This window comes from Parasteatoda tepidariorum, chromosome 7, assembly GCF_982258835.1.
Source record: "Parasteatoda tepidariorum strain Cologne lab strain chromosome 7, Ptep-v5.0, whole genome shotgun sequence".
NCBI lineage: Eukaryota > Metazoa > Arthropoda > Arachnida > Araneae > Theridiidae > Parasteatoda > Parasteatoda tepidariorum.
The window spans coordinates 86,094,401-86,110,468 of record NC_141761.1 but is presented as its reverse complement, the minus strand read 5'-3'; the positions used below and the strand labels follow the sequence as shown (position 1 = coordinate 86,110,468).

Sequence of the window (16,068 nt, the reverse complement as noted above, 5' to 3'; positions counted from 1 at the left end):
ACAAAAAGATAGCTAACAATTAATAATTAGCAAAAAAACTAGTTAACAAGAAATCACAAAAAATAACAATGTAAAAAAACTAACAGTTAATAACTGTAGAGAACAAGCTAACAATTAATAGCTAGCAAAAAAAAAATAACTGTCACCAACTAATAAAAATTAGTCGAAAAAAATAATTATTCTCATAATAAACTTCTTTTGTAGTGCATATTATTTTATTTCAGATTCAAAATTATTATCACAAACTATTTAACACGGAGTATTATAGGTAAGTAAGCAACTTCTAAACTAATTTTTTTCATTGAGTGCCGTCAAATTTCGAAATCGTTAAAAGTGTGCAGTCACAAAAAAAAGGTTGAAGGCTAAGACATGATTTATCTACTACTGAGGATATTAAGCATCAGCACTCGAGCAGAATTCGTATCAAACAGTCTCCCCTGGGATTCGAACCGAGGATGAATCCCTGAGTCTTTAAAATAAATAATGTAAAAAATAGAACAATGTTATAATCATTATTTAAAAAGCTAATTCAAAGTGCAAAATATTTCTAGTAACTTATGAACTTTAAAAGCTCCTCTAGGAAAACCTTGCTTTCAAGATAATTTCATGTTTTGTGATAAATAAATATAAATTTGAAAAATCGGCACTTCAACTGAATTATATTTAATAAAAAAAAAAAATTCTTTTCAGTTCTTGTCTTCTGACTTTGTCTTTATGAAAGTATAAAATTAAGCATAGATAGAAATAAATTCGAATTGATTGAATCGTGTATTTAAACTAAAATAATTACAATAAAAATAATTTTAAATTTATTATCTTGGAGCCTCACTAAAAATATATTTGCTTTAAAAAAATCACAAAGAAAATCTGATTCATCACATAAGTAGATAATTCACATGAGAACAGATAATTCACATAACGATAAGAATTCTGATAATTCACAGATAATCACCGAATCACTCTAACTAAATAAATTTTACAGTAAAAACTAAGGTCTAATATGTTATGGTAAAAATGGATTTTACAAGTCATGTACTCAAAGTTTCACAACTTCATATCGTAATTTGATCCGGGATTTTTTTACAGTACACTCACTATGAATTAAGTGCTATTTTTTAAACATCTTACCTCAATTTCTAATCACACATTTCATTTTAATCTATAAAAAGTAAAAAATCTCTTTAAGACAACAACAATAATAATTGTTATAATTTCAGTAGAGATACCAAGCACAAAATAAATGAAAGATAAATAATCTCGTCTATTATTTTAGTCAACAACAGCTCTGTCCTTCAGTATGTCCCCTTCAGAATCCAAAAACGAGCTCCTTTGCACGTCCACTGGTGAGCAACAGGGTGATATGCCGTTAGTTTCTTAAACTTATCAGTAATGCGAGTAAGGGGACGGGCACATTTTTCCCCAATCGAGGGGGTAAGCCAGTCTAACTTCCCGCTACTATCCGGTTTACACGGAGTTCATCTTGATGAGAATTCCAATTTTCTTTTGAATGATGAATGTGATACTAGGGGCTCCACAGATAATAGTTTTGTCTGGCAAATTTTACTTTAAATAAGGTTTATGAGTGATGAAGTTGTAAGACTTCAGCACGGAATGTTCCTTTAGACATTTGTTTGCGTTGGTATCGTATAATTAGTAAGTACTTAGTTTTCATTTTGATCTTCGATTGTGTGTTTCATTCATGTATGATTGCGTTTTATTTTAAGGGGTCTGAAAAAATGTTTTTGTAAATGTAGGGATTTGATTCCTTATTGGTAAAAAGAAATTTAATATCTCTCTTTAAAGCGGGGGAAAATATTGTGTCCAAGCTAGGAAGTGATATAAGGCTAACTATCGTTTTTTTTTCTTCTTTTTGAATTTCAGAGTAAAAAATGAAATCGCGATAAAAAGTATCGTAAATTACGAATCCAATTACGATGTAAAGTACTTCACCCAGCGTGCCGGTACTTTTTACCGTAAGATAAACTCTTACTGTAACATATTATCTGATTTACATATAAAATCTGATTTACAAAATTTTGACAGTAAAAATTACTGAATCAGATTAAAATTAAATAAATATTATTGTAAAATTTACGGTATAATATTTTACGGTACATGGATTTTATGGTTGATGCAACCAAAGTTTTGATATTTTATACAGTAATTTGATTCGGAATTTCTTACAATGTTCCAGTGATGCTGAAACTGTTATTTTCTTCAATGCTAATTTCGTTATATTTCTTCCACTCTTAAACAATATAACTCAAAAATTGAAGCCGAATATTCTCTTAAATTTAAAATGCATTTTGCTTTAATTTTCTTGCAGGTGCTTTAAATCCATCATCAATTCATCTTAACTTTTATATTTAATTTTCAAATAAATTTCTTAAAAACAGTAAGAAGAAAAAATATTCAATTTTAAAATTCGAAGTTTAAATGATAATAGCAAAAAATGGTGACAACAAATTGAATTTTTGAATAATTTAAGTATAATTGAAATATAATTTGTAGATATTAAAAAGGCAGACTGATTTCCGTTATAAATATATAATTAAAAACTTGTGTTTTTTTTAGAATTTTAAATATTTTTAAATGTTTAATTGCAGGTTTCTGAACAATTTTTGTATATTCATTAATGGTACAACAGAATTAAAAGTTTTAAAAATTGCATAAACTTCAAAAAACGAAATGTGTCATAGACCACCTTTATAATTTTAACAGTAACTACAATTATCGATACATAGGTTATTTTATGCGGCTCTCTCGAGAAAATTGATCAAAAACTTATTTATTTAAAATCTTATTCGCCCTTATCCGTGGAGTATAAAGATGTATTTTTATATCGAACTGAAAATTACATCAAAAAACATAAATATGCTGAGTAAATAGTCTACGCTTAAGCTATTTTGAAATAACATATAATACGCATTTAAATAAAAATCATCCGATTAATTCCTTCTAGAAATCAGAAAAAAAAACGTTAACAATTATTTTCATCGTAAATTAGACTAGGCACTAAAAATAAAGTCTTGCGCTGATTTTTGTCATGCACAAATTTTTGACTGACTTTCCATAATTCTAGTAAAATAATACGAAGGAAAGCATGTTTAAATTATAATACACAGGTATTTTAAAAAAAAATTACTTTATTAATATAATCTACAAATACGAAAAAAATAAATCACAATAACAATTATTCGTATCTCAGTTTGACAACGCGCACGAAAAAATAAAGTCATGCAAAGATTTTTGTAATTTTTAACTGACTTTCCATAATTAATTAAGGTGTAATTTTAGTAAAACAATAAAAAGGAAAACATTTTAAAATAATGAATAATACATAGATAATTAAATAAAAAATACATTATTATTTCCGTGAATAAATAATAAAAAAATTAAAGACAATAACAATTACTCTCCTCTTAATTTGACTGTGCAATAAAAACGAATTCATTCACTGATTTTTTTTTAATTTTTGACTTACTTTGCATAACTAATTAATACTTAATTCTATAAAAGCAATAAAAAAGAAAACAGTTTATATTAAATACCAAGATTTAGTCTGATAAAAAGAGCTTATATTTCCACGCGAAGCATAAAAAATAATTTCGTAAATAACTCCATAATGCATTTATTCACTATTATAAATTATATATTAAAATTGAGTTTATGCATGAGTGTTTCGAATACAATTTCGTTTAAAATTTATGCGAGAAAAGAAAATCCTTAATTTAATGTATTGTCAGTTTTCATTTATTTACTTAAGTATGCCTGTTCTTCAAAAGTAACTTAACTTTTTCAACTATTTCAAAATCAAATCTACTTAAATGCAATATTTTCAAAAGTTATCTTAATTTTTTTATCTATTTTAAAATCAACTCAAAATCAAGTACAAATTAATTCCAGCCTATATTTTCATCTTAACAAATATCGCACATCATTCTTGTAAAATACAATTTAAAAAATAATAATTCATATCGTCTAATCTCTTGTTAAGTTGGAAAATTGATTTCGCGAAACATTTTTAATAGTAATATTAATTTTTTTAACTATTTTAAAATCTACTCAAAATACAGTACAAATCAATTCCAGTCTACAATTTTCTCTTAACAAATATCGTACATCATTCTTTTAAAATACAATTTAAAAACTAATCATTCATTTCATCCTATCTTTTGTTAAGTTAAATTATTTTGAAAAACATTTTCAAAATTAATCTTAATTCCTTTAAAATCTACTTAAAATCAAATACAAATTAATTCCAGTCTATAATTTTTATCTTAAAAAATACCACGCATAATTCTTTTAAAATACAGTTTAAATCCTAATCATTCAGTTTCATCTAATCTTTTGTTAAGTTGGAAAATTAATTTTGCGAAACATTTTCAAAAGTAATATTAATTTCCTTTAACTATTTCAAAATATATTCAAAATCAAATACAAATTAATTCCAATCTATAATTTTATCTTAACAACTACCGCACATATTTCTTTTAAAATACAATTTAAATCCTAATCATTCATTTCATCTAATCTTTTGTAAAGTTAAATTGTTTTTGAGAAACATTTTCAAAAGTAATATTAATTTTTTTTAAAATTATTTTAAAATCTACTCAAAATCAAATACAAATTAATTCCAGTCTATAATTTTATCTTTACAAATACAGCACACAACTCTTTTAAAATACCAATTTAAATCCAAATCATTCATTTTATCTAATCTTTTGTTAAGTTGAAGAATTGTTTGCAAGAATTGATAATTCTATTATAATTCTGAAAAAAGGAAGAAGCAAAACACGTGTCGGCTGAGAGTTTATTCAACTGAATGTTGAAGGAAACTACAAGGACAAAATAAATAATAAAAAAGCATTCGTTTGGAACATAAAGTGGAATTATTGAGTAACCCTTTTCTCATAGTTTATGACACTAGAAAAAAATATATTAAGTGTTTTTTTCTTTCTATATAAGACTACAATGATTGGTCCAAATTAATATGAGTCAAGGAGATAACATTTAGGATAAACTATAATATTCATGATTATAAGAAAAATATCAGAGTTAATATAGCAGTTAGAGTGATAAACAAATTAACAAAACTCAGTATTCTCTCAATCGTAAGTTATTATTTTACTATTTCAGACATTATTAATTTGATCAATTTCGGATAGTTAGTTGATTCGAATGTAAACGTTTTATTTTCGGACAAGATTGAAACATTAAAGTTTTATTTCTCTAAACGTTAATTTAATTATTGTATAGTAATTATTTTTTAAAGTATATAATTAATTGCCATTCATCTATATACAATTTGGGCTCACTTTTACATAATGATTTCAAAAGCAACCTTTTCTTTTCTTGGTGATTTTGCAGAATTTCTTTTCCAGTGTTTTTTTCTCCTCATTTTCTGTTTGAATTTCCTGTTGCTAATCGCAATTAATGTGCAGAGATTTCTAAGAAAATATAAAACATTAAAATTTAAAATTTTCAATCATTACTGTGATATAAATAAAAAAAAAATATTTTGGTACGTTATATTTATTATTGCGTGCAAAATTATTTGGAATATTGGAACAAATTATTTGGAACAATTTATCAAACCCAAAATTTAATTTTAACGTTTCTCTTACTTTAACTACCTGGGATTTAGTAATTGTGAACGCAGAGAAAAAACGCGCTTTGCTCACTCAATTTTCAAATGTGTCAAATTTAATGCTTATTTCCCGAAGTAAATATTTTACTTCAAAAAAGCCATTATTACATTATTTTTCAACTCAGCAGCGTAAAATAAAATACAATATGATATCATACACATTTTTGCTTCATTTTTAAGAAACCCAAGCTGAGCAACTTTCACATTTTTCTAGCAGAACAACAAACTACCACCTACTTTATCTATGTAAAATTTTTTCAATTAAAAACAAATATTAAATTTTCTCTATTGGGAAATACCTTGTAATTCAATTCAACGCACGATTATTTACAATTTTTCAAGACGACGCCCCAGAAAAAAAATGCATTTTGCATTGCCAGATTTTTTTCAGTCTGTCAAACTTTTATTGTAATTTCTTGCGTTGTATGACTTTTAGTATGTGAAAAAGCAATTTACAACGATAAAAGAAGTTCAGTTTCGTCTTTGAGGGAATTAGGTCCAGCAGTGGGCACCGTTCCCAGGAGAACACCGAAGTAGGTGACAACTTTGAACCAGAACCTGAATAGGTCCTCATTTAACTGATATACTGTAAAAAATTCGACTTCGCTCAGTGGTCGTTGAGCTACTGAGGAGGAGGAACCCTCAGCAGACGATAAAAATTTAGGTGGCATTCCTTTGGATCATCTTCAGGGTATTTCCAAGACCGTCCACCTCCCAATGTGGTTACCCAGGTTCGAACCCCAGTGGTGGCTGGTTGAGACGAATTCTGCTCCTGGATCGCATTCACAACAGTGCTTACGGGAAATATCATCAGTGCGTGATAGATCATGAGTAAGAATATCCTTGAAACCAGGTTAACCATGGGAGGTTTTCGAGGTTTTTCTCTCCATGTAATGCAAATGTAGGTTAGTTACATCAAAAAGTCCAATACGAAAATAGTTTGTCCAAATGATTGATTCAGGAGTTCTCTAGTCTTCTGCGTTGTTCTGAAAACTACAAAGACATGGATTTGAATATTAATAGTCATAAACTTAGAATTGGATCTGCAGTTTAACGCCGATTACTAAATAAAATTGCCCAGTGTTGTGCAGCCCTAGTGTGACGTAAATGAACTATTACTACTACTACTACTACTTAAGGGAATTAGTTCCACTTAATACTTAATTTTAGCCTGTTTCCTCTATACTAAAATAAAAATCCCACCTAGTTTACTACCGGGTATTTTTATTTGGAAAAATATTTCCATTGCAACATTCCAAACCTAATCTTTAGAAAATTAACTCCAATTTGATAGTGAAATAACTAAGACTTTTTGTTATATTACACTGTCTAATTTCATAAATAAAATTTTCCTTAATCATAGTGGTGCTTGTTAGAAATTTTGAAAAAAAATTTAAGAAAAAATTAAACGGAGAGTACAAAAAGAATTAATGGAATCTACTAAAGTAAAAAAAAAATTAAAAGAAATTTTAAGAGTAAAATGATTTATGAGCAATCCATTCCTGGTTAATTGTTTTCTATAAAAGTGAAGAACGAGACTGAAATTTGTTTTTATCTAGTAAGTGTATGAGTATATTTATCTACTAATTTGAAAGTATGTGTTTGTTTATAATATAATTTTTAAAAAAGAATTGTTTTAACTTAAAAGTCGTAATACATAATTAATATTTGCAGTTTTAAATTTTTTAATCAATTTTTTACATATATTTATTTTTTTTAACTTTCAATGTTACAGTAGATATTTTTTTCTTATGCTGAAATAAATGTTTCCAAGCGAACTCTAATGCTGAAGGAAATTTGAATGTTGAAATGCAGTAAAATGGTGTTGCCCAAAATATCGACACTGTAAGTTTTAAGTCTAAAAACGTATGTTTCCAAACTTTTGATTTCATAAAAAAGAACTATTTTATAAAGGATTCGTGTTAGAATCAGTTTTTATTTTTATTTTATAATCTTATTTTTAATTTATTTTAACATTTATAACTGAATGTTTTTTTTAAAAAACTATTAGTTGAAGTGTAAGACTATTTCTTAAGTAAAATATACTGTGAAATATAATTGTTTGTATTGTATTTAGTGGCATCGTAGTAGATGATTTGCATTCAATTTTAATTAAATATGTTACAAAGAAGAAGGACAGTTTTTTTGCATAGAAGATAACGAAAGATATTTTGACAACTTTTGCTCGTAATGATTCTTTTTTTTTTTTAAAAAAGGAGATAAAACTTGTGTCGTTAAAAATAAAAAAAACTTTAAAAAATGCTGCGTGAATCAAATATGCAGACGATTTCTTATCATATGATCATATCATATCGATTATAATCAGACGATTAATTTGTAATTTTAGGGTTGTTTAGTTCATGTAATACCTTATATTTTTCAATAAAGTTTAAAACTTTTAATAAGCCGTTTGAGGGGCCAGCAATAAATTACGATGAAAGAAAGAGTGTTTTTGGACACCCTATACTAGAAAATAAAGCATAATAAGTTTTCAACTCAAATTGATTACTTTTGCTATTATGTAATTGCAAGAAATATTTCGTAATCCTAGTTCAAATATTTTTGAAAATATGGACATTTTTATACAAAAATAATTTTTTGTTTTATTTTTTTGTTGTTACAACTTTAGTTATATTCAAGAAAATTAAACAAAATAGTAGCAATTTTTAATAACAAAATTATTAATTTAAAAATTGAAAAAAAAATCCATAGAAATTACTTAATATATGGACATATAAAGTAACCTTTCACACTGCTCATTCGCATGCGCATGTTGTTTTTCAGTACTTTGTTGAGAATCGTGTTTGGTAACTTATGAACAAAGTTCGACCCGATATCTTCAGAAGAATAAAAAGTTTCGAGCACTTTTTTGAAAAGTTTTGGCAAATTTTGTAATAAAGCTCTGAATCGTGATGGGATTTTCCACGAATATCATTTTGCATCATAAAACAAAATTTAATAACAAATGAATATACCTTACAATAATCATCTATACAACAAAATATGATGTTATAAGGAAAGAAAACATTTGAAATAAAATATACTTTCATAGGGTGTAATCCTTTATAATGCTAGTGACATCTGTGGAAAGCTCATAATCACTTATTAAGAGCTTTCTTTTAAAATTTACAAGCGACATTACAAAAAAGTTTTTACTTTTTTTTTGGTTGAAAATTTTTTTCTGTGGCCATAATTCCCCCAAAATTTTTTTTTTATCCTGCTAGCTTGTAATAAAATGCCTTCAAAGGCTATATAACCTAAGAGACTTTGGGTAATTCAAATAAATAGGCACCTTATTGATTTATCTTAAGTTTGTTTAACAGTTTACATTGGATTTTTCCATAGATGACAATGAAGGTCTACCACACCAGGAATGTTCGGATTTGGAACACTAGCCACGAATTTATATATAGATCCCCACGTTTGCTCAATTTGGATTGAGTCAAACAATTATAAAAATGCTAGTAATTTATTACGTTTCCGCACGTTAATCAAGCCTTTTGTGTCTAAATTATTTATGGAGATGAGTTTAATTTTAAAACAAACTTTGAACACAAATATTAAAAAAAATAAATTAAAGTTAATATTAAATCATTATTTTTTCTACCAAGATGAGAATCTTCCATAAGAAGCGCAGCTAGCAGCTATGCTCATAATATGGTATTACAGCAGCATAATATGGTATTGCAAGGAAATATGCAAAAAGAAAAGACGTAACTCATTCGTGCATTGATGTTACACAAACTATCAGCCTAATTTGGGCATTTTATTCATCCTCACGCCGCGCGTTATTGCCTGTTAAATGCGTTCAAATAATTATCACTCCTCCAGCATAAATCAGCATCCAGCTTTTTCCTTTTCCATAAGCTTGAATTAACATTTCCTACAAAATCAAAACTAAATATTCCATATGATGTCGAAAGTTTATTGAACCAAGGGCAGCGAAGAAGAACACAGATATCACTTTTGCAGAATACTGAAGGCCAAGAACAACTATTATTTCTAGAGTTAAAAGAGAACAGATGAAACACCTAGAAGAAACAGGAAGGTCGCGACTGTGTCACCAAGTTGTTACCGCAGACGCGGCGTACCTTCAAAACCAAAGGTTACCAAGTTTTTATATCTTTAATAAAAATTACTTGGGTGAAGGATACTAGATAAATTATCCTTTCACTTTAAATTACAAGGTCGAAAACTGATAACAGATGTCAAAGTTCTTTTTTGTTAGATAGACTAGTTTATAGACAGCGAAATTGGAATAGATGCTTCCGATTTCTAAGTGGTTATTATATTTCACACTTTTAGTATCAGTAGTTGAAAAATCGTTTGCTAAGGCAAACGATTTTTCTCAATTAAAACAAAACTTTCGCATAAATATTTAGTATTTTTTTCATTAGTGATACATATAAAGAGAAGCATGTTTCTTCTATGTAAGTACAAATTTTACTAATGTTTTTATGATTATCATTGAGAATTGAGAAATAACTAAGAAAAAAAAAAAATATATATATATGCACCAGAAAAGTACTTGAAATATATATACAAAATAATGTTATTTCTCAAATGTAATTAAACAAATTTATATTCTAAATGCTATAAAATATAAACAAATAATCCTACACCGTAAAAAAGTATTTCAAATCATATAAAAATTCAAATAAGTTTACAAATTCCGGTAAAAATTTTAAAAGATATCATAATCCTCAAATTATTAAAACTTTTATAAGAGTTTAAATAACTTTCCTAATCTATTAATCTGAAAAAATATAGCAAGGTATTAAAAATAAAATAATTATACATAAGTAAATATTAAAAAAGCAAAAAAACCCAGCTCTTATAAAGAGCAATTAGAATGTTTAGATATCAGTAGTATATTTGGAGATTTATACCCCTCTTAAATTGCCATATAAGAATAAATAATAAGGCAATTTGACTGTGGTTTTAGTTATTGCTATGTTACTCTATGTTTTTTTACTAGAAATTTCATACACAAACGTAACGTAATTTTACCTGAATTTTTTTCTCCGTGTAGTGTTAAGAAAGGCATTGAAACTTCTAATTCAATTTTAAAAGGAAACTAACTTGTAAGGAGCTTAACTAATTAAATTCTATAAGGAAAACCACTTTGCAAAAAATTTTGCCATTTTTGTATTTTACTTTTTAATTGAGTGTTATATTTTCTTGTCAAGCAATTTTAGCAATATATTTCATTTATTGACATAATTTTGCAGTTGAGCAATTTTCTATAAATTTATGAAGGTATTTTTTCCTCATTATTTCTATATTTTATACCTCTTTAAATAAGTACTTAGTTACTGTTGGTAACATTGATAACTTCGAGAAATGTTTATGTACTTACGTCATTCAGAATAAGGAAGCCTTTTTTATTTTTAAATATATTTTGCTACTTCTTTGCCAGATGGGAATAATGACGTTATTAGAGGATAATCAAAAATTCCACTGACGCACTATATTATATGCACTATTGCATTATATTTTTTATTTTAATGAAATTAACACCATAATAATATTTTTCATAGAATTTAAAGACATCAGATTATCTTGAACAATAAATTTATGGGAAAAAACAAACAAGGATTTCATAAGTGAAAAAGAAGGATTTTATTACTAAAATATTTCATAAAACCTTTAATAAATACAATACTACAACAATGAAACAATAACTTTATCAGCATCTAATTTTGAATTCTACTGATATTTGTTATATTCACTAAATATTGCAATATACTTTTTTATTTTAATAAAATTAACACCATAATAAATTCTTTGATTGAATTTTAAGACATCAGATTATCTTAAACAATAAATTTAAGAAAGAAAAAACTAACTGTGTCTGAATTTAAATCATCAGGATTTCACAAGTAAGAAAAAAGATTTTATTACAAAAATATTTCATAAAACCATTAATAAATATTTACTACAATAACCAAACAATAACTTTAGCAGCACCTAATTTTGAATTCAATTGATATTTGTTATATTCACTAAATATTGCAATGAACTTTTTTACTTCAATGAAATTAACACCATGTTAAATTTTTTCTTCGATTTTCAAAACACAAGAGTATCGTTAACAATAAAATTAGTGTGGGGGAAAAAACTGTGAGCAGGTGTACCAGCAACCTTTTATTTTATAGAAAAACACAGTTATTTAAAACTAGACGCTTGTGGATAAATACTGTTATTTTAACAAACAAACTGTTATTTTAATAAAAAAAATTCTGTAAAATAAATATGTTAGCCTTATGGTAGGTGACAACCGAGAGCAGCAATCAAACGGCCAGTCAACGCTGGGGTTCGAACCTGGGTCACCACATTGGGAGGCAAGCACTCTTTCCTATGAGCTACCACAGCTCTAGCATCTTTGTATCAAGAAAAATCTTCAGCTGTTTTAATCTTCAAAGTCTTAGTCTTTGAAATAATATTTAAGTTCAAAAATTTTATAAGCTGCAGAAGCCGTCCTTAGAAAAATATCTGGCAATTTAACTTACCGAAAAATTTTATCTAAAGGCAAATAATGATCAAGTAGAGTATCAATTTAACAATGAAGTCAAATCGCTGTTTTATTTATACGATGTAAAAAAAAGTAATAATAACTAAGAAAATAAGAGTAGAATGGAAAATAATTGTAAAATAATTTGAGAAAATAAAGATCAGTGTTTTCGTACTGAGAGCAAAACTGATTGGCAATAAAAAGAATAAAACGATTTTAATCCGTTTAGAATTAGTTGGAGAGAGAAAAACCGTTTTGACGACAAAACAGCCTTAAACTGTCAATTCCACAGAGAAAGTCTATAAGAAAAACAGAAATTTTTACTCTGTAGACACTAAGTAATAAAACTCAGTTAACAGCATGAATGTCTAAAATTTAAACCCGTTTAGTTGGATAAAATATTTCTGACGGTATTTATAGAAATGTATCGAAATTTTTTGAAAAAAATTGTGTTAATTTCTGTCATCAGGCAAAATCATATAATTTTTTACCATATTAACAATTTTTACCACAAATATGATTACGCACTGTACGGTAACATAATCAGGATTTTTTTCCCATGTATTATAAATATAATCAGATTTTCTACTTCTTTCTTGACTAGGAATCTATTCCATAGCTACCGTTTCTTTTCCGATTATGAGTGTTTATGTTTTGAAAGAGTAGAAAAAAGGAATGCTTACTCAAAGGAAGAAGGTTTTTGGGTCGGATTTCAAAATTTATAAAAAAGTAGCACTTATTAATATAAAACGTGAGTACTCCCATCAATTAAGGTACAATCTTAGAAAGGTAAAAATGAAATCATTAGATCAAAAGATCAAAATTCGATCAAAGCTAATATTTTCTTATTAGATTAATCAAACTTTATTAGTTTTTTTGTTCGATTAACAGAGCGTAAAATAAAAAAGATATCACCCTGAATAATTTTCGTTCTAATGATCGGATTTTCACATACTAAGTGTCAGTCTTAATGGCTCCCGGATGGGGACTTCAAATATGTTAATTAATTAATGTTAACTATTAGGTTAAGAAATCAGACACAAAAAGTTATTTACTCTGACTAAACATCTATTTTCTTTTACATATTCCTGACCCTCAAAATAAGGGTCAAAATTTCGAAAAGATTGAGTCATTAATTGGGGGCAAAGAAGATATATACATTTGGCGATAGTCCCGAATAACAGCCAAGTAAAGTCACCACTGCAAATAAGTACTTTAAAATAGCCATAGAGAAATTTAAGAAAACAATACCTAATTTTACTCCGTTGCAACCAAGTTCAGAAAAATAAAAAAATGAAATGTTGTTCTCTAAACTCTCGGGGAGGTTTATTAATTAATAGTTAATAAAAAATATCTCGAAGTTTTTCGGCAATAGATATTTTTTCAGTTGATTTCTAACCAAATAGCAAAAAAAAAAAAAGGAAAAAAAGAAAAAAAAAATTCCGTTTTAATCTGTTTTGAAAAGTAAATTGAATCGATTTATAAATTATTTTTGATTTTTGAAGCTTTTAAAATTGATTAGTCTCACATTATTAGAGAATTTTACGTTGTTGCTACTTTATACGAAAATTTCGTACTAAAATGAAATTTACATAACTTATTATAAATGTATGTGAAATTTAGAGGTTATCATTTTTACAGCTTTGATCAAATCTTCTGGGCAAGAAAATATAGAAACAAGAAAGAATAATAAATAAATAAAATAAATAAAGAAACGAAAAAAAAGAAAAAATTTTGTGGCATTGTAATTTTAATGCACATTTACAATTTTTAGATAATTTTCGATGTTTTTTTTCTATAACTGAAGAAACTGGTGAATGCTAAGTTTTCCTTTGAAAACATTAAAATATATGTTGTTGTTGTTGTTGCTAATTCCCATCTGGCCTGACGGGGTCAGACCAGATCAATGAATCCGTTGACATTGAGAAAATCCGAAACCAGAATGGGAGAGGAGTGAATATCGTTCCAGTCCAGCCCTAAACAGATCAAGATGTGTTCAGGTGATGCCTGGTTTTGTTGGCATTTAGGGCAAAGAGGAAAGATCTTTTGATTTGCAGAAAATGTGAGACTTTTCAGGTGTCCACTGGCCAGTCGGGATAGGCAGGTGTTGGTTTGCCTGTCACCAGGGAGAGATAGAGAGAGTCCTGGTCTTTTTGCCTTATAGAAGTAGTGAATAGGTGGAAGCAGCCACTTTTGTTTGTTCTGGGCCTTTTGCCTTGCAAAAAGTTCAAGGTATGTAAGCTCTGAGGTGGAGGGGACTGGATGGTCTAGTCCCTTCTTTGCAAGAGTGTCAGCCAACTCGTTGCCGTGGATATCGACGTGGGACGGGATCCATTGAAAGTGGACCTCATGCTGTTGGGAAATGAGCTTTACTTTTTGTCAGATCGAAAAACTGGTTTTATCTCCAATGAGGGCCCAATTTTTGAGGTGTTGAATTGAACTACGGCTGTCAGATAGTATCCAAGTATTTCCAAGGTGCCCTTCACTCAAGATTTTCTCTAGTCCCCTGTCGATTGCAATTAGTTCGCTTCGAAAGACGGAGCAAAAATTGAGGTTTCGTTGATGAAGAGTGTAGTTCTCTCGAGGTGTTTCAATAAATACCCCACTACCAGTCTGTCTATCCATTTTACTGCCATCAGAGAATATTTTGATGTCGTTTGGAGGGATTTTATTGATGATTTCCAGGGACAATTGTCCGAGGAAGTCAGGCACACAGTCTTTCTTGTCAAGCATAGTAGGGAGGCTTTCATGGAAACTAACATTGGAAAGATCCAAGCAAGTACTAAGATTGCTATGAAGATAAAGAGGTTCAATATTTTCAGCGATTAACAGTTGTGATTTAACATGACTAAAAGGACTGTTTTTCTTTAGCCTTTGATTGCAAGTCCAGTTATTTAGGTAAATAGCAGTTAAATTGCCTTTGTCTAAACTGGAAAGTTTATTGTAATATTTCACTAAATTAGCTTGCCTTCTGAATTTAAGATTAAAATATATAATGTTTAAGAATAATATGTTGTAATAATCGGTTGCAAGATTCATACTTTAAAAAAATTGCTTTGCTTAGCCAAATATTTAGGTTACATGATTTTCTTATCATTGGAAAATTGCATCCTAATGTTTCGATACATTCTGATAATTATTTTCGCAAATTCACATTCACCATAAAATGTCGTTTAATATGTTCTTCTATTACGATCAGCTACATTTATTACCAAATATCACTTTCATGATTTGTTTTTTCCCCCTAATTTACAAAATTATTTTACAATTCTCACCTTACTATACATCAGGACTAAAGAGAATAGAAGGGCTAAATCATTCCGCCCTTAGAGCTGAAGCTACGATTTCCCTCCTCATGACGTCACTGCGTCCACAGATCTCGGAAATCGCAAGCAAAGATATTATGATAACTTTGCATCTTTCTCTTTGTAAAAATAAGTTAGACTTTTTCTGGTTATTAGCTTTCAAACTTTACGTAATCAACACATTATTTCCGTTCATAAACATAGTTCAAAAAAACTTTCTTGGTCATTATATGAAAAAAAATACCATTTTAAACTTATAAAAATGTTTTACTAGTTGGCAAAAATGACACTATAAATACTTTATTTTAAAAAGTTCAGTTTTAACTTTAATTATTAAGAAAAATGAAAGCATATATCGACACTTTTTTTATCTACATATTCTTTTATAACAATAAGTTGAGTTAAATTTAGAATCCCTGATTTTAAATATGCCGTGAATAGCAATTTGTTCATACTTAATCATTAGGAAACATCAACCTTAAACGCTAATTACTGAAACAAAATAATAATTTAGGTTCATAATGACATTAGAAATTTTACAATTGTTTATAGATATTTAAATTTACAATGATATAATTTATAGATATTTAAATTTAAGA

General features: G+C 27.7%; 1 protein-coding gene across 6 annotated transcripts in view; it reads left to right on the top strand.

The window, feature by feature from the left end:
* The first annotated feature begins 1,370 nt into the window (after positions 1 to 1,370).
* The window catches only part of LOC107438705 (SEC14-like protein 2), an 82,119-nt gene continuing 67,421 nt past the window's right edge, over positions 1,371 to 16,068 (top strand). For 2 of the 6 annotated variants that reach the window (XM_071183205.2, XM_087168198.1), the window contains exon 1: positions 1,372 to 1,653. Coding sequence is in view for 2 of the 6 variants with exons in the window: in XM_043049351.3 (XP_042905285.2) it covers positions 10,068 to 10,080 (13 nt within the window). In the remaining 4 variants the exon portion in view is untranslated. Of the gene's footprint in view, positions 1,654 to 9,895; positions 10,081 to 16,068 lie in introns of those variants that run through there. The other 4 variants (XM_087168200.1, XM_043049352.3, XM_043049351.3 and 1 more) reach the window with 4 other exon arrangements.